This window comes from Candida tropicalis (assembly GCF_000006335.3).
Source record: "Candida tropicalis MYA-3404 genomic scaffold supercont3.5, whole genome shotgun sequence".
NCBI lineage: Eukaryota > Fungi > Ascomycota > Pichiomycetes > Serinales > Debaryomycetaceae > Candida > Candida tropicalis.
Genome location: NW_003020057.1, coordinates 73,100 through 91,998, shown reverse-complemented (window position 1 = coordinate 91,998; position 18,899 = coordinate 73,100). Strand labels below are relative to the sequence as shown.

General features: G+C 32.9%; 7 protein-coding genes across 7 annotated transcripts; 5 read left to right on the top strand and 2 right to left on the bottom strand. All coding sequences in view use genetic code 12, as the record gives it.

The window, feature by feature from the left end:
* Positions 1-3,145: 3,145 nt before the first annotated feature.
* CTRG_03777 (uncharacterized protein) lies at positions 3,146-4,198 on the top strand (the record flags this gene model as incomplete). Its single annotated transcript, XM_002549434.1, has 1 exon — positions 3,146-4,198. The coding sequence occupies one exon, from the start codon at positions 3,146-3,148 to the stop codon at positions 4,196-4,198; it is 1,053 nt and encodes a 350-aa protein (XP_002549480.1).
* CTRG_03776 (uncharacterized protein) lies at positions 4,161-5,099 on the top strand (the record flags this gene model as incomplete). Its single annotated transcript, XM_002549433.1, has 1 exon — positions 4,161-5,099. One exon carries the CDS (start codon positions 4,161-4,163, stop codon positions 5,097-5,099), a length of 939 nt encoding a protein of 312 aa, XP_002549479.1.
* A 481-nt stretch (positions 5,100-5,580) lies between these two features.
* Positions 5,581-7,476, top strand: CTRG_03775 (metal cation transporter; the record flags this gene model as incomplete). The annotated part of the gene is made up of 1 exon (XM_002549432.1): positions 5,581-7,476. One exon carries the CDS (start codon positions 5,581-5,583, stop codon positions 7,474-7,476), a length of 1,896 nt encoding a protein of 631 aa, XP_002549478.1.
* Positions 7,477-7,671: 195 nt separating this feature from the next.
* On the top strand, positions 7,672-8,493 carry CTRG_03774 (putative signal sequence-binding GTPase; the record flags this gene model as incomplete). The annotated part of the gene is made up of 1 exon (XM_002549431.1): positions 7,672-8,493. The coding sequence occupies one exon, from the start codon at positions 7,672-7,674 to the stop codon at positions 8,491-8,493; it is 822 nt and encodes a 273-aa protein (XP_002549477.1).
* Positions 8,494-8,717: 224 nt separating this feature from the next.
* On the top strand, positions 8,718-10,094 carry CTRG_03773 (RuvB family ATP-dependent DNA helicase pontin; the record flags this gene model as incomplete). Its single annotated transcript, XM_002549430.1, has 1 exon — positions 8,718-10,094. The coding sequence occupies one exon, from the start codon at positions 8,718-8,720 to the stop codon at positions 10,092-10,094; it is 1,377 nt and encodes a 458-aa protein (XP_002549476.1).
* A 99-nt stretch (positions 10,095-10,193) lies between these two features.
* CTRG_03772 (syntaxin-binding protein) lies at positions 10,194-12,107 on the bottom strand (the record flags this gene model as incomplete). The annotated part of the gene is made up of 1 exon (XM_002549429.1): positions 10,194-12,107. One exon carries the CDS (start codon positions 12,105-12,107, stop codon positions 10,194-10,196), a length of 1,914 nt encoding a protein of 637 aa, XP_002549475.1.
* Positions 12,108-12,854: 747 nt separating this feature from the next.
* Positions 12,855-14,030, bottom strand: CZF1 (Zn(II)2Cys6 transcription factor CZRF1; the record flags this gene model as incomplete). The annotated part of the gene is made up of 1 exon (XM_002549428.1): positions 12,855-14,030. The coding sequence occupies one exon, from the start codon at positions 14,028-14,030 to the stop codon at positions 12,855-12,857; it is 1,176 nt and encodes a 391-aa protein (XP_002549474.1).
* Between the last annotated feature and the right edge of the window lie 4,869 nt (positions 14,031-18,899).

Sequence of the window (18,899 nt, the reverse complement as noted above, 5' to 3'; positions counted from 1 at the left end):
GATGGGTCAGCACCAGCGGTGTATCGAGCTGCGAAAAGAAACAAAAAGTAAACAATTGTAATGTACAGTCAAAAACGCGCTAAACCCAAGACAACATTGTGCTTTGGAACGACATTTAAGCCAATTGCAAACAACACTTTGTACAGACTAAGTACCGCGCTACAGTCTATAAGCAAAACTATATGCATTTACTATATGATGCATAACGCATCAAGCACAATTGAAATTGTTGCAATTCAGAGTTACAACCATAGCACTCACTCACTCTGCATGATAAAGATTGAAATATAATAAATAAATAAAATCATTCGCATTTGAAATTTATGCATCTTCAACACCCCATATTAAGACTTTGCATAGGTTAGTGTCACTGGGATGAACTTTCGGCTATAATAACCCTAATTTTTGCAAAAAAATATAAAAATAAAATAAAAGTAGAAGAAATGGGGGATTACATGTTAGTCTAGCATTACAGTAAAGTTCATGTTAGCCAAAGAAAAGAGAGATGGAAATGCAAGGCAAGAACTCTATTATAGGAGAAGTATAAATTAGGGAAATTAAGGTTGCATTAACTGCAACAACCATAATATTGTTTTCACCACACATGATGGATTTTTAGCTATGATGGCGCCTTAATATTTTACATCAAATGAACAACCTCTTCCTTGGTTTCTGATTCTGTTGTACCCAAATACCATAAATGAAATTACCCTCTCTCGCACTTATTGTGGTGTGCAATTATCTGACCTGACCAGGCCAGCCCGCGATGCATCGATATTAAATGTATGCGGGTAAATTTTTAACCATTCTTGCTCCGATTTTAGCCACCACAGAGTAATGAAGTGAAGAACTACTGGTCAATCAATGCCAACTCAGCAAGTTTAAAAAGAATAAAACAAAACTAAACAAGGGAAGACTTCCTTGAACTATAATAACTGTGCCCAGAAAAAGAACAATTTCATTCAGAGGTGATTGGCGGGGGAGATTTGTCGTCTCTCTCTATTGAAAGTACTAGACTTTTCTCCAAGTTTAAACGTTCGATTTCAGTAAAGGAGCAAGACAACTCAAAAAAACAAAGATAAAGCATGATATTTAAAGTTGCTGATGTGTTCCAGATGTCAACAATAACCGAAAAAAAATGAAAAGCAAGGAAGTTAAAGCAAGAGCATATACGCATTGTTTTCTATTAATGAAGTGATAATACTAATCTCAATTCAGATTCCTAAGTTGCTTTCTTCTCCAAACCTTCACATTTCTATTCATTGACCTTTCTTTTGCTCTTTGTAGCGAAACACTAACCAGTTCCTTGTACCAGAACTAAATTCTATTCAGTTAGTAAGGACAGGGTAAGGAGTGGTTTAACCGAGGGTCGGAAGTGTGAGATTAGTAAGGCTTTAGAAGTTAGTAAGAAAAAGCCTTACAAAAACGAATATCCCGAACTGACCATAGTTCAAAGTGTGCATAACAGCACTAAACCCATAATAATCTAGAGCCTGATTCCCCAGGATTTTTTTAAATTTTGGACCGTTGAAACCCGAACTTTTTTTTTTCCTTTTTAAAGAATCTAATGAAAGGAACAAAGCAAAAGATTAAGAAGAGAGAGAAAATGCAAGAGGTCACTATAAAACTGAAACGTTTAACCTCGGTAAAACAAAACATTTTTTTTATTTACAAGAGATTCATACAGTCGACAACAAAAAGAAAATATTATTTACTTACCATCTGCATTTCTGCATTACTCCTGAGTTTTTGTTCTTTATTAATAAATGGTTTAGCTTTGTCCTCCCCTCCTCTCTTCATAGTGTTACTAAAAAAGAAAAAAGAACATTAATGAGGTCATATTACCCCATATTATGCCCCCACACATGTATCAACTATTTCTCAGTCACACCAATCACATTTCGAATAGAAAAGTAAAAAAATAAAGAAAGATTGGGGGCACTTGATGAGGTTATGGACGTGTATTACTATAGTAATAGATTTTTCTCCTTCACAACTATCCAATCATAAACACAAGGAGGAATGGGAAAAGAAAATGCAAAATAAAAAAAAATTATCAGATGCTTGGTAAGCCAATACAAAAAAAAAAAAAGAAAAAATTAGTTCAATTTATCATACGCTAGTAGTTTCGATATGTGCAGAGTTTAGATTATTGGTTCTTAAACTCATGAAAAACAAACATAAAAATTTCGAGGGATAGAAGTTTGTTTATAATAAACCGTTTTTTTTCTTTCTTTTTATTTTTTTCACAAACAACTAAGATAATAGCTTGTTATATCCAGGGCTGTCATTGCTCACTATTGTGTGTTTTACTGTGACCCATGTTTATTCCGAAATTAGTAAGGTTCATGTGTCAATTCAACCATAAATCTTTCAGGCGGCCTGTTTGTGCCAGAAACAAACAAAACTGTAGCAAAAGATCATTGGACCTGAAATTATTATTCCGAGTGGGGCGAACGGAACTTTTTTTTTCTCATTTTAATTTTTCATTTTTAAGAGACTTTCAATGACGCGACCACCTCGAGATTCCGACAATGGTTGCTTTGACTATGCAAATTACCGTAATTGAAGATCCTTCTATAAAGAGAGTTTAAAACTGAAATAACTAAAAAAGAATAGGTAATCAGTTAGTATGACTCAATGACCATGTTGTATATTTTGCACCTCGAGGTGATCTGGCTTCGGGCGAATATATGGGCAATAAAAACAAAAAGAAAAAAAAGAAAAGTGAAGAATTACAATGCCGGATTAAAGAAGAAGAAGAAAAAAAAATAGCAGAGCAACAACCAGAAGAAAAAAAAAAAATTGAAAACCATTCATGTGTGTTTCCAACCAGTTTTTATAAATAACTTGTCAAATTCCAATCCATTTTTTTTTTCAACAACGATTACTTTTTCTTCTTCTTCTTGTTTTATATTTCTTTCTGTATTTTATTCTTTTTATCTACCTTTATTTCTTCATTTGTGACATCATAGACATTTGATAGAAGCTTTTTTTTTGTCGTTGTCATTCCTTTGATCCTAGTCATATAACTATTCAATAGAAATTAACCCTCCCCTGAAACAAAACAAAAAAGAACCTATCGATACTAAAAAAACCGCTATAGAAGAGAATACATAAACAAAAAGTATAATCCTTACACAAAATGTCAAGATTTTTAAAGTCAACCTTTGCAAAGTCGGTGTTAGCCGCTGGAGCTGCCGTTGGTGGTACAATTGTTTATTTGGATTTCATTAAACCAAAAAATGAACCACACTTGGCTACTTCGTATGCTCCATTTAATAAAGACATCCCACCCCCACCTTCTCGTGAGTCATTGGTGAGTAACTTGAAGAAAACTACTCAATTTGATGTCTTGGTCATCGGTGGTGGTGCTGTTGGTACTGGTACAGCCGTTGATGCTGCCACTCGTGGGATGAATGTGTGTCTTTTAGAAAAAACTGATTTCGGTTCCGGAACTTCTTCTAAATCAACCAAAATGGCCCATGGTGGTGTTCGTTATTTGGAAAAAGCCATTTTTCAATTGTCCAGAGCTCAATTGGATTTGGTTATTGAAGCTTTAAATGAAAGAGGTAACATGTTGAGAACTGCTCCTCACTTGTGTTCTGTTTTACCAATCATGATTCCAGTTTACAACTGGTGGCAAGTTCCTTATTTCTTTGCCGGTTGTAAGATGTACGATTGGTTTGCTGGTAAACAAAACTTGCGTTCTTCCACTATTTTCACCACCGAACAAGCTGCTGCCATTGCCCCAATGATGGATACTTCTAACTTGAAAGCTGCCTGTGTTTACCATGATGGTAGTTTTAATGATACCAGATACAATGTCTCCTTGGCCACCACTGCTATTAAGAATGGTGCTACTGTTTTGAATTACTTTGAAGTTGAACAATTGTTGAAAGACGATAAAGGTAAATTGTACGGTGTCAGAGCCAAGGATTTGGAAACCAATGAAACCTATGAAATCAAGGCTACCAGTGTTGTGAATGCTACCGGTCCATTTTCTGACAAGATTTTGGAAATGGATGAAGATCCAAAAGGTTTACCACCAAAAGTCGAACAACCACCAAGAATGGTTGTGCCATCCTCCGGTGTCCACATTGTCTTACCTGAATACTACTGTCCAACTACTTATGGTTTGTTAGATCCTTCTACTTCTGATGGAAGAGTTATGTTCTTCTTGCCATGGCAAAGGTAAAGTTTTGGCCGGTACTACTGATACTCCATTAAAGAAAGTCCCTGAAAACCCAGTTCCAACCGAAGAAGAAATTCAAGATATTATCAGAGAAATGCAAAAATACCTTGTCTTCCCAATTGATAGAAACGATGTCTTATCTGCTTGGTCAGGTATCAGACCATTAGTCAGAGACCCATCTACTATTCCAAAAGGTCAAGAAGCTTCTGGTAAAACCGAAGGTTTGGTTCGTTCCCACTTGTTAGTTCAATCTCCAACTGGTTTGGTCACCATTTCTGGTGGTAAATGGACCACTTACAGAGAAATGGCCCAAGAAACTGTCGATTACCTTGTTGACCATTTCAACTATGGTGACAAAAAGATTTTACCTTGTCAAACCAACAAATTGATTTTGGTTGGTGGTGAAAACTATACCAAGAACTATTCTGCCAGATTAATCCATGAATACAAAATCCCATTGAAATTGGCTAAGCACTTGTCACACAATTATGGTTCTAGAGCTCCTTTGGTCTTGGACTTGTATGCTGAAAGTGATTACAACAAATTGCCAGTCACTTTGGCTGCGGCTAAAGAATTTGAACCATCAGTTAAAAGTGCCAATGAAGATAACCAATTAAGTTATCAAAGTTTCGATGAACCATTTACCGTTGCTGAATTGAAATACTCCTTGAAATACGAATACCCAAGAACTCCACTTGATTTCTTGGCTAGAAGAACAAGATTAGCATTCTTGAACGCCAGAGAAGCACTTAATGCCGTTGATGGCGTTGTTGAAATCATGAGTAAAGAGTACGGCTGGGATAAAGAAACTGAAGATAGATTGAGAAAAGAAGCCAGACAATACATTGGAAACATGGGTATTTCCCCAAAGAAATTTGACGTTGAAAAAATTGTTATTCAATAAATGAAATAATTTTAGAGATTTTTATATAGAGATATGTTTATATATATGATTAATTGTAATCGAGAGTTGTAATTATTTTGTAATTTTCCCTATTGAAAAGAAATAGGATATGCATGTTGATCAAATTTTATATGTACCCTGCCTAAGTCGTATTTTTATGTCGATCCAAATACTAAGGGACAACGGGGAGAACAAAAAAAAAAGTAAAATCCATGCCTGGTTACCGGTATACATTAACACAGGTGCCACGACCTGTTTTAGTGCGTTCCTGGCTCGACAATCTTTTTTTTTTTCTATTTTTGGTTTGCTGTCGTTGTCGTCCTCGCCCCCTTTCCCACGCCAAATTTTTATTCACAATCTTACACACGGTTGATCCTTTTTTTTTTTTTTTTAGTTTTGTTCTTTTCTTCTTCTTCTTCACCAAACATTAACATAACTTGTTCTTTTAATCAAGTAATAACAACAACAACTTATATTGAAGATGGATTCCAAGAGTCGATATGACTCTTCCATATCGTTGACGAAATGTTTTGGTTCATTGCCATTTCTTGTGGCTTTTCCTATTATATTCCTATCCCATAGTCTAAGTACTTCATTTGAGTACTCATATGAAAATACAGTTCTACTAAATATATTCCTTGCTTCCATTAGTCTAACGATAGTAATATTAGCATTCCGTATGAATGTACTACCAATAAGCAGAACAAATTCACTGTCTGGAGAACCAAGTAAATTCAACACTATTTATTTACTATCAACTTTTTATATCATTTTCACATCAGCGTCATTCATGCCAGCAAGTAGAATTGCCATATTGTATTTTGGATTATTCTTAAATGCATGGAACTTATATACCCCATTAGCTTTTGTCTTTGATTGTTATTCCAATTACAAGGAGTTCTATGGGTTGCATGTTTTCCTTACATATGGGTTGGTGTTACTTGGGTTCAACTTGATTTCACGCAAGTTGAGACTGACATCCGTGTCCAACTTGTTGTCATCAGTAGATAAGCCAACTGTCTTTGGGATTCTGATTTTGGGAGCCATCGCACTTGTTTTGTATAACCCATCTGCATTTAACTTTAGTATGATTGGTGTTTGTATTGCGACATTTATTGTTGTTATTATCTCCTTGCAAGAATTCCAAATGAGAGACACAAGATTATCTGCAGTTCTTATTTCAGTAATTGTGGAAACATTGATGTATGTTGTGTTATCAAGACCACCATCTTTACAACAATTAATTAATATTTGTCTTGCTATAGTAATTACCCCAGATAAATCATACCTTTTTGAAGAGCACGAATTTTGCTCTCAAAACCGTCCCGGATCACCAATTTTAAAAGAATTAATGGAGCATTCTGATACAAGAGCCATTTTTAATTTCCTTTTGTTGAATGCCACTTTTATGTTTGTTCAGTTTTTGTATTCGTTTAGATCAAAATCATTGGGATTATTGTCAGATTCATTACACATGGCCCTAGATTGTATGTCATTGATTTTGGGTCTTATAGCTGGGGTTTTATCGAAGCAAGAGATTGACCCCAACGGGAAATACCCATTTGGATTAAAGAACTTTGAGATTTTGGCCGGGTTTACCAATGGGACATTATTAATTGGTATCAGTGGGACTATTTTCTTGGAAGCAATTGGAAGATTAAGCAATCCTGTGCATTTACAGAAGACGACTGAGTTGATTGTTGTGTCAATTTTGGGGTTATTGGTCAATCTTGTTGGTATATTTGCATTTAATCATGGTCATGCCCATGGTCACGGACACAGTCATGGACACTCGCATAGTCATGATACGTCAGAACACCACCATGAACATTCACATGGACATGAACATCCTCACAGTGATCACCATCATGATTCAAATGATAACTTATTAAAACCAAAATCAGATTCTCATGATCATATGAATGATAATATGAGAGGAATTTTTCTCCATATAATTGCTGATGCATTAGGGTCTGTGGGAGTTGTTATTTCTACAATCTTAACTAAATGTATTCATTGGGATGGGTTTGATCCTATTGCATCAATAATCATTGCTACTATGATCTTTGTATCTGCTGTTCCATTAGTGAAATCTACTGCTTCGACATTACTCTTAAGTATTTCCAAACCTAAGGAGGACGAAATTAGAAATACTTTACGTGAGATCACTCAAATAAAAGGTGTTAAATCTTTTACAACCCCTAGATTTTGGCCAGATAACAATAAACATATTTCTGGGTATGTTCATGTTCAAGTTTATCGTGGTGAAAATACATCATATATTAAAAAACAGTGTGAAAAAATGTTTGAAAGCAGACACATGGATGTAATGATTCAAGTTGAAAACGATTATGATGACTGTTGGTGTCGTTCATAGTATGTATTTCGTTGATTAGTAATAAATAAATCCATATAGATTTCCTTGCATTTGGTAAATGCACGATTCATCTTAATGTATCGTCTTTCCAGCAAAAAAGAAAAAAAAAAAAAAAGAAGTTCTATGGAAATCCTTCTTCCTCTTTGATTGAAAAATTTCCCATTTGAGTTCGCCTTTTCAATAGTAACAACAACGATGTCAAGAACAGGAGTATTAGTATTAGGACCAGCAGGTGTTGGTAAATCTACATTTTGTAATTCCATGATTGCATACATGCAATCCATTGGACGTCGAGCACATATAGTTAATTTAGATCCAGCAGCCAATCCAACAGAATATGAATTTACTATTGATGTTAAAGATTTAATATCATTACAAGATGTTATGGAAGAAATGGAATTAGGACCAAATGGAGGATTAATTTATTGTTTTGAATTTTTATTAAATAATTTAGATTGGCTAGATGAAGAAATTGGAGATTATAACGATGAATATTTAATATTTGATTGTCCTGGACAAATTGAACTATATACTCATATTCCTGTATTACCAACTATTGTTAAACATTTACAAACTTCATTGAATTTTAATTTATGTGCAACTTATTTATTGGAGGCTCCATTTATAATTGATAATTCAAAATTTTTCTCAGGTGCTTTAAGTGCAATGTCAGCAATGATTTTATTAGAATTACCACACATTAATATTTTATCAAAGATAGATTTAGTTAAAGATGAATATAGTAAGAAACAATTAAAGAAATTTTTAAATCCTGATCCTTTATTATTAGCTAAAGAAGAAGATTATGCTAATCCAAAATTTACTAAATTAACTCAATCGATTGCTAGTTTAGTTGATGATTTTGGGATGGTTCAATTTTTACCATTGGATTGTTCAAAAGATAGTAGAAGTGTGGAAACAATTTTAAGTTATATTGATGATGTTACTCAATGGAGTGAATCTCAAGAACCAAAAGAACCAAATGATGAAGTCGAATTACCTGATGAAGTATTTTAAATAGATTAAATATATATATATTATAGATCATCATCGATGTGTTGTTGCACACATATTATTTCCATGTCGCACACTAATAAGTGTAGAAACAAACAAAACGAAAAAAAAAAAAATTCAAACATAGGCAAAACAGCCAGAAAGGAAAAAAAAAAAAAAAAAATTCTAAACCCATCATCGTTAGCAACAACAACAACAACAACGACAAGAAGAATAAGTCATTAGTCATGGTTCAGATAACAGAGGTTAAAGATGATCAATCATCTAGAGAAAGTAGAACTTCAGCACATACACATATTAAAGGTTTAGGATTAAATGAACAAGGAATTGCTAAACCAATAGAAGGTGGATTTGTTGGACAAAATGAAGCTCGTGAAGCTTGTGGTATAATTGTTGATTTAATTAAATCAAAGAAAATGTCAGGTAAAGCTGTATTAATAGCAGGACCACCAGCTACTGGTAAAACTGCATTAGCATTAGCTATATCACAAGAATTAGGACCAAAAGTTCCATTTTGTCCTATTGTTGGTTCTGAATTATATTCTGCTGAAGTTAAAAAAACTCTGGCCTTGATGGAAAATTTCAGAAGAGCTATTGGATTAAGAATTAAAGAAACTAAAGAAGTATATGAAGGTGAAGTTATTGAATTAACTCCTGAAGAAGCAGATAATCCATTAGGTGGATATGGGAAAACTATCAGTCATGTTATTGTTGGTTTGAAAACAGCAAAGGGTACCAAAACTTTAAGATTAGATCCTGTTATATATGAAAGTATTCAAAAGGAAAGAGTTACTATTGGTGATGTTATTTATATTGAAGCCAATACTGGTGCTGTTAAACGTGTGGGTAGATCTGATGCCTATGCTACTGAATTTGATTTAGAAGCCGAAGAATACGTCCCATTACCTAAAGGTGAAGTTCATAAAAAGAAAGAAATTGTTCAAGATGTTACATTACATGATTTGGATGTAGCTAATGCTAGACCTCAAGGTGGTCAAGATGTTTTATCTATGATGGGACAATTATTAAAACCTAAAAAAACTGAAATCACTGATAAATTGAGAACAGAAGTTAATAAAGTAGTTTCCAAATATATCGAACAAGGTGTTGCTGAATTAGTCCCAGGTGTTTTATTTATCGATGAAGTGAATATGTTGGATATGGAAATTTTCACTTATTTGAACCGTGCGTTGGAAAGTTCAATAGCTCCAATTGTTGTCTTGGCGTCAAATAGAGGCTTAACTACTGTAAGAGGATCAGATGATGGAACTAAAGCACCACATGGATGTCCGCCAGATTTAATCGATAGATTGTTAATCGTTAGAACTTTACCTTACAATCAAGATGAAATCAAAACTATTATCGGAAAGAGAGCTAGTTTAGAAGGATTAACATTAACTGATGATGCTTTGGAAAAATTAGCCAAACAAGGTTTAACAACTTCTTTGCGTTATGCTTTACAATTATTAACACCTGCTGGTGTTTTAAGTACAACTGCTGGACGTTCAGAAATTACTATTCAAGATATCGAGGAATGTGAATTGTTATTCTTGGACTCTCGCCGTTCTACAAAAGTGTTGCAAGAAAATAAAAATTTCCTTTAGATAGATTTGTTCATGTAAACTTATAAATAAACGTAAAATAACCACAACACATGTATGTTTCTTCTTCTGCTTCTTCTTCTTCTTTATTGTGTATTAATTTCATTTACCTAAAATACTACATTCTTGTAAAAAGTCAGTTGCCGAAATAATGTCAGTACTTCCATATATGACTTTTTTGGCAACTTTATTTGGATCACTAGCCCATTGTTCCAAGTTTTGGTATTCCAAATAATTACCACCACCTACAATAAACACCAATGATTCTTGGTATGATTGTCTCTTTGGTGGTTTAGAATGGCCACCTCTAGACTTGGGATCAAGAAACAAATATTCATCTGTTAATTGTACACTTTGTTGTGATGCATTAGTTGGATCCATTATAGCTTCAACAATGGTTGTTATAGGTAACAATTTCTTTTCTGGAATGAAGTTCTTGATTTTTGTCGCAATTGAAGTCAAACCTTCTGAGATTTTACCTTCTGTTAATCCATAAAGTTTAGAAGATAAACCACTCAACAAGGCAGTAGAATTCATTTGTGAGGCTTGGTTGGTAAAATTATTACTAGTACCATTTAATGAAGACAAATTGGCTAACTTGGAGTTTTCTTTGAATTTTACGATATAATCAAAACTAGACAAATCAACTTGGGGATATTTCAGTTGGAAGATTGATTTAACCTTGGAGATATATTCTGGAGTCAAATCTACCAATAATGTTAATATAACAAAAGTTCTTAATTTATCTTCTGAATTGTCTCTCTCCGATTCAACAACCAACAATTCCAAAAATTCATTCAAAACCTTTGGATCCATGGCATTTTGTTCAATTTCAAAATATTTATCCAAGTTCTTGGCTTGTAATTCATTGATCAACGATGACAAAATATCCATATGCATATCCAAAGTGGCCTTTCTTGCTGTCAATTCAGGTAATTTTTCTACTGCTTGTTGGATGTTTGCAGTAGCATTAGCATTTGGATCAATATCATCCAATGAACTAATACCAGTCTTGTTGGTGACTTCTTTAGCATCATTCTTGTAAGCATTCAATTCAGCATCGGCATTTTCAACTACATCTGGGAATGGTAATTGAGAGTATTTGTTCCAAAAGAAATCTTTAGGATCAACATCATAATTCTTGATTGTACTTTGTTCACCATCGTATTTGACAAGTTTGATGGTATTTCTTTGCAATTGGAAAACATCACTTACCATACATTGATAAATCCAGGAATGAGAAAACATTGATGTCAAATCAAAGTTTCTATCCAACAAGATCAAAACTGGACGTTGTTGAATCGACGATGTGGCGGTGGTACTTCCTCTTGTATTGCTGAGATATTCTCTTAACTTCAAGTCCAATTGTTGAGCAACAAATTCTGCTGGACCATTTTGTTGTGCTCGTATAACTGGAACAATATCCATTGAAATAATTGTTGATAACAATCCATTTGCAATAACATCAACAAGACCATGGATCTTATCTTCTGAAGTATTGGAGCTGTTGAATTGAGTGAAAATTTGTGGTAAATTCAATGAAAACAAGTTGGGTTCAGTGACAATATAGTCTAAATATTGATCAAAAACTTGTTTAATCTTTTGTGATTTTCCAGAAATTGATACCTTTTTGGCAAATTCCTCCAATAATTCACGGTTTATCAGTGATGTAAAATTAATATAGAAACTATCATATTTATCTTGATTTAAATCATCAATAACCACTAAAATATTCTCAATAGTTGGTTCAATAAAGTAAATAACTGGAACATCAGGTAAACTTGCTCTATTAGAAGTGATCAATGCATGAACAGTTATCCCACATTTTAATAAATCATTGACTCTTAATACAGATGATAAAATGGCTCTTGATTTTGTATCTAAAACCAACACTTTCCAGATTATTTCTTCCGATTTGGAAGCCAATGTTAAATCAGCCGATCCTTCTTTATTCAAATGAAGCATCTTCTGCAAGACAGAGATCTGTCTATCTCGTAATGACAAATCAAGGGACATTATAATGTTGAATGTATCAAATGAATTGTTCTATTGATTTGTAGTGGCCAACTTGTTTTGGTTGTAAACAATTTTGCTGTCTTTTCAAGATTTGCTCTCGTTATTTTTTTTTTTTTCTCTTGCTTTTTTAATTTATTTCTCGCTCTGGCTCTTTCTACCTTTTTTCAGTTCGTACACGAATTTTACGTATTTTTTCTTTTTTTGGGCGACTGTGATTTTCAGAATATTGTTGGTTCTGCTGAGCTCTCCTTTTGTTGTTGTTGTTGTCTATCTTCCCGTTTGCATATATGGAGGAGGAACCAAGTCGACTAGAAAACATACTATATATTACTACGAGCACATACAGAATCCTATGACAATTAAAAGAATAATAATACAATATTTATTTTAATTAATAACAAGTATAAACTTACTAACAACATAATCATTATCAAAACTAATGATAATGAAAAAAAAAAAAAACATATAAAAAATAAAACATAATCAAGCTATATATATAAAACTCATATCAATGTGTCCAGTAATACATTAAAAAAACTCAAAGCAACGACAAACAAGAAAGTCAAAACAAAACAGTAACAATACAACCCATTATCCATGAATCTATGTAGATGGAATTTTCATTTTAATTATTTCTGTATCCACTTGTATTCCAATTTTATTTTAAACCATGATATCAAACAAACAAGTGTTTATTTATGCATATGTTTAGTTGATATTGACTATACCATTGTTCTCCTTTGGTTCTCATTTGCTTCGGTATTCAACAATACCTCTCAACACTTTGATTCGACCAAACTCTGCATGTTCAATTGTATTTTCATCTTCCTTCTGATCTTTTGGTTTATTCTTATGTTCTGTTCCCGGTTTTGGCCAGACACAATTGAGCCGAAGACGTGCACATTCAGTACATTTTGGTCTCGTTTCACAACATCTCTTTTTCCGTTGACGACATGTCAAACATCCCATACGTGATCTCTTTGTAACAGGTTTTCCAGTACCACCAACGGATGTTGATCGTACTTGACCCCCTAATTGATGACTAGTATTTATACCTGAATCCGAAGCCTTTCTTGACTTTGGTTTTCTACCTCTCTTCTTCTCTTCATGAGGTGGTTGACCTGTAGGTGGAAACTGACGGGATGGTTGTTGCTGTAGTTGACCAGGAGGAACTTGAGAATCAATTGGTCCATGTTGTGGTTGTGGAGGGTAACCTTCCCAATGTTGAGGCGGAGGACCTTGTACTTGATGTTGTTGAGGTTGATGATGATCTGGTGGACCTGATATTGATGGCTGGCTTTGGTAAGCCGCATTGTATTCAGGGGCAACAGGATATTGTTGAACAGGAACAGGTGCTCCTGTCTGTGGATGTTGTGGCAGGAGTTGTTGTTGTTGTGGTTGCTGCTGTTTTCCTTTTTGGTTAGAAGTTTGAGATGGTTCTTGTTGTTGTTGTTGACGTTGCTGCAAATTATATTGTTGATTTTGTAAATGATTCATTTGCTGATACTCTTGTTGTTGAGGATTATTATACATATCTGCAGCAAGATATCCCATAGGTTGAGGTGGATACTGATGATACATTGGCTGTTGCTGTTGTTGCTGTTGCGGGAGTGGAGCTTGTCCTGGCTGTAGCTTTTCGCGACTTTGCTGCATTGTGTATGCCGCATTCGGTAGATAAGCTCGTTGGTTTTGTTGTAGTGGGAATGGAGGAACACCAGGGCCTGGAACTGGAACATTTCTTGAATAATCAGTAGCAAAATGTGGTGGCATTGGATGATGTGGACCTGTAGACCCAGGTGTAGGTGGCATAATATTAGAATTTGATGGATTGCTTGTAATTGACGCTTGACGTGGAGCTGGTGGATTTCCTAGTTTGCTTCCATTAGGGTTCTCATTCCAATTAGGATTAGATAAATTACTCATGATTTGTGTAAATATTATGCTAAATCAAATGATTAAAAAAATACTTCTAGTTAAAAACCAAAATAATATAAAATAAATATGATAATCCTAAGTTAATAAAAATTATAGATCTGGATTCCAATTGTTGCAAAAAAAAAATTTTTTTCTCTTCTTTTTCTTCTTCTCTATTCTTTTCTTTAACCAGGAGTACTAGTAGATAAGGTAAGGGTCCTTTTAGTGAATTTTCTAAAGTCTGGCGACGTGCTTTGATGTATGATTCCTTAAATGTTAAGAAAAAAAAAAAATAAAAAAGAAATACCCGATAATGTCAATTATGGAACAGAAGTCTTGATACTTATGATTCTTTAAATGAATAATAATTGAACAGGATTATCACTTGTCTTTTACCTTTTGTTCTTGCACCAAATAAATTAAAATGTGTAAACCCAAAAATGAAAAGGAGGAAAAATGATAATAGGAAAAAAAAAAAAAATCAAATCAAATGAGTGTGGGCAAGTTGATTGTTGTAATAAAATTGTTACCTTTGATTAACGCCAATAGATCAGAATACAAATATGAAATGATAAGGTGTTAGATTGATTAATTGTCTTATAATAGTGAGATTTGTATGCTTTAGTGAATTATATTTCATCTACGATGCTATTGTAATCAGGAGGCAAGTTGATGGTTGTTATTTTCACCTATCTCTCTGTCTGTGGGGAGTGGGATGGGTGGAGACCAGATAAGTATGTATGATAGTTGGTTGTAAATGATTATTCAACAGGATTCTAGATATATGCTGCCAAATAATGGATGTAAAATAACCTGTGTTGATAAATTAAAATTCACGTTATTATTTGGATGAATCTCTAGGTTGTCAAAAATGTGTAAGGGATTTTTCTGTTCCTTCAATCTTAATTTTTTATTTTTCTTTTTTTTTTTTGCTTTCCTGTATTATTATTATTATTATAATTATTATTTTATTTCGTTTTCGTGATTCAAATCTTTTCCTCTGTTTTCAAATGACAAAAAGGTTGTCTCTCTTTTTCTCTCTCTCTCTGTGTGTGCGTCTCCTCAAAAAAAATAAAAATGCAGTTGGGCACCTAAATTTCAACAATGGAGGGTGGAGGCAGAAAAGAAAATAATAATACAAACCAAAAGGTGAATCTAAAATTATGAAAACGTCTCTCACAAAACAAATTGACAAATCCTCGATTGATACTTCTTGATAAATTTGATTTCACAGGTGAGTCGATCTATTAAATAATAACTCGTGAACTCCGATAAGGACTATCAAAATAATAAAATAAATAGATTAAAAGTGTCCAAATCTGTCGTGCCAAAACAAAAAAACAAAAAAAAATTACAAATTCTAAAGCACAGAAAAAAAATTTTAAACCCGAATTTAAATGTAGCAGAATATGTACGGTTATGTAATTCCCACGTACTTTTGAGAAACACTTTAAAATCTATAGATTCCGTTGGTTATGAAATAAGTTTCTTCTTGTTGGTGGTGGGAGGAGAAATCAATTGATATTTGGATTCTCTTCAATAACGTGACGAATGATACTTGGTATGATTGGAAAGATGGGTGTTGGTTGTTGTAAATTCAAATGCACCACGTAACTGAAATTTCTGTATGTAGTGGGTTTTTTGGGGGTATGGATTTGGAAACGGGTATGGGTGGTGGGTAAAAATATCCGAACTGAAAAATTAAAAATCAAAAATCAAGACGTAAATATAAACAAAGGGACTTCTCTTTCTTTTAAACTTGCAACCAAATTCTAGATATATCTAATATTTAATCTTGATGATTATTGATGTGAAGTTAATCTAATTGAAAAAAGAAAGGGCAAATATAGAAAAAAAAACAGATCCCAAATGATTAGATATAAATGGGGGAACTTGATAAAATCTCAATTGAGAATTAAACAAAACGATACGGAGAAATGTTGAACTTCTTTTTTTTTCTTCTTCTTCTTCTTTTCTCAAATTGTTGATTGTGTCACAAGATGTCACTCCAATTTTCTTTTGAATGAAATGAAGTTTTAATGGAGAAGGTAACTTAATTAGCTGAGAAAAGAAAAATAAAACAGCAATGGAATAAATATGAAAAACAGTATTCCTGAGACACCTGTTACCTAAGGATTGGTTGTTTAGTATTTATAGGGGGTTCGGAAATTTTACTTTTTTCGAATTTTTTTTTTTTCTTTTACTTTTGAAAATCAAGTTGATATTTATATTGTTCTTGCCATTCTTCTTAACCAAAAGAAAAACAAATCCTTAAATCTATTTAGAAAGAAACAAAAGGAACTAAAATTTTTCTTAAAGTATGAAAGAGGTAAAATTACAAAGTCTATCAACACAAAAAGGGGACACTTGCTTTTTTTTTTTATTTTTGTTTCTTAGTGGGAATAAAGATAAATATTGCTTTACAAGTTCTGCATTGTGCATTCTGTAGTATCACTTAAAACTAGAACATGAATTTCAAGACTAATTTTAAATTCCACAAGGCGATGTACTGAGTATTCAAATTTTTTTTTATATATTTTTTTGTTTTATATGTATTTCTAAAAAGAAAAGTATCACATATTGAAGCAAATCATTCAGAAACAATCGCAAACTTATTCAACGGGACGTATAAAACTAAGGAAGGTTGCATAACCTTATAAATATACTCAGATGACAAATACTTTATGAATTAATATGGTGAACACATTTCCAAGTGCCTTTGTGGGGGACACGACATTTATCTTTGTTCCTTGACTGCTTTGTCTTTGTTTTTTTAACAATTCTAATTTCCATTCTTTCAACATGTTCTTCTCGTAGACGTTTTTCAAATTGATAGAACAAGGTAATTTAGAACCATTGTTAATCATTAGAAACCAATTGGTAAACGAACAAAAAAAAAAAAGAAAAAGAAATGAAAAGAAAAGTCTAATCATAGCAGATAAATTTTTATCCCACCACACAGTCTAGGGACTGATTGGGTCCATGTTTCCGTATTAAATAATTAGACACATTCTTAATTGTTGTTGTTGTTTCACCTTGAAGGGTTAGTAAATAAGAAAGAGCTATGCAGCTGTTGTTAATTGATTGTTATTTTTTATTTCAAGTTGGTGATGTCCAAAAATTGATCTCTATATTGCTCTTGTTGACTAGTTTGATTACTCTCCATAACTCTCCAGTCAAGCGCTTCAGTATATGAAAATGTGTTTCGTGTTTAATTTTTTTTTTTTTGCTTTGATAACATCATGGAAATCCTGTAAATTGGGGTAAAATCATTGAAGTAAACCCAGAGAAAGAGAGAAAACCTTACAATCAAACAAATTTCAAAAGTGTTCATAACCTTGGTAACTCTACTATCAATGTAATAATGTGGGTTAATGTGTACGTGGAAATCAAAGATTTGCGGTTTTAACTTTAATGAACTCAATAAGTATTGAAGAAGATAAAAAAAAAAAAGAATAATAATAATAATAAGAACTGACAAAAAAGTGTCAGGATACACACTTGAGTTTGTTGGTTATGCAACAAAGCTTGCGACCTACGAGATGCCCAAAAAAAAAAAGGAAAAAGAAACAATACTTAGTAAGCTTCTTTTACCTGTAGTTAAATTCACAAATGTATGTGAAATGTTTTGATTGGTAATATACATAGAAGTTTATGTAACTGTACATAATTGCAAAAATAAAGCGAGTACAAAAATGGAATTAACAATAATCATGGTACATAAATTTGTTACGTTGCGACTAAAACAAAAAGTAATTGTGGCTGTATTGAAATAACAAATGACTTGGCCCTGTTTTATTCCCAGGTGGTGTAATTCCCGTTGCATATCAATTACAATCTTGCTATAATGCAAGAATAACGGATGTTTGTTAAGAATCACTGTTGGATATAATGTTTGCTACTTTGTATTATTATTATTATTATTACTATTATTATTATTATTCATTGCCCCCAAGTTGAGGCAAATTAAGGCGGTTAGATTTGATTTGTGGAACTCTATTTGCCCTTACAAGTACATCAAATTCTAATTTACTAGTAAAGTTAATATGGTTTTCACACAAAATAGATCAATATATAATTATCAATGATAGGTGCCATTAACAAAGGTAAAGTTTTGTTGAAGAGGTAATGGCCTACACACACACACAAAAAAAAAAAAAAAATCTGGACACGGAATTAATCCCACTAGTATTATTTTTCTTTTAGTAATGGTTTTGAGAATCCTGACCTTGTTGCATTTAACCCGCTCAGCCTCTGTGAAACAATATTGCTATCCTTTTTTTTTTAGAAATCCTGATGGACATGAAAATGTCTCTGGGTTAAGTTTGTGTGATCAGAAACACTACACCCCCTCATGAATTAGTTTGTGTTACATAAGAGTAATTGAACATAAGGAACCAACATGGAAAATAAAAGAAAAGAAAAAAAAAAAGAGAAAAGGAAAACGCCACTGGTAAGGAAGATGACGGTGGAGGAATTTTCAAATAGTAAATCTGTAATCAGTTGGATAGCTAATGGGTCAATAGTTCAACTAAATTATCAATCAACTAGGGTCAAAATAGAACTAAAGTCTTTTTATTTTTAAAAATTCCGATTTTAGTATTTCTCGTACATTTAACATTTATAAGTATTTCCATTCAGTATTGATGACGACATGGTTTTTATTTTTTAATTCCTTTTGTATTTTAAAAATTTTTTTTCTTTATTATGATCTGATTTCTCCCGTTTTTGTGCACTTTAGCACGCACCATGCAAAACAGCAAAAACCAAAAACTGACAGTAACTCAAATTCAAATATGAAAATTGTATGAAATGGTTATAGCAAGTGCAAAAAAGTTTAAATTTCATCAACCAAAGTTGTGGGAAAGAGAAATAGAA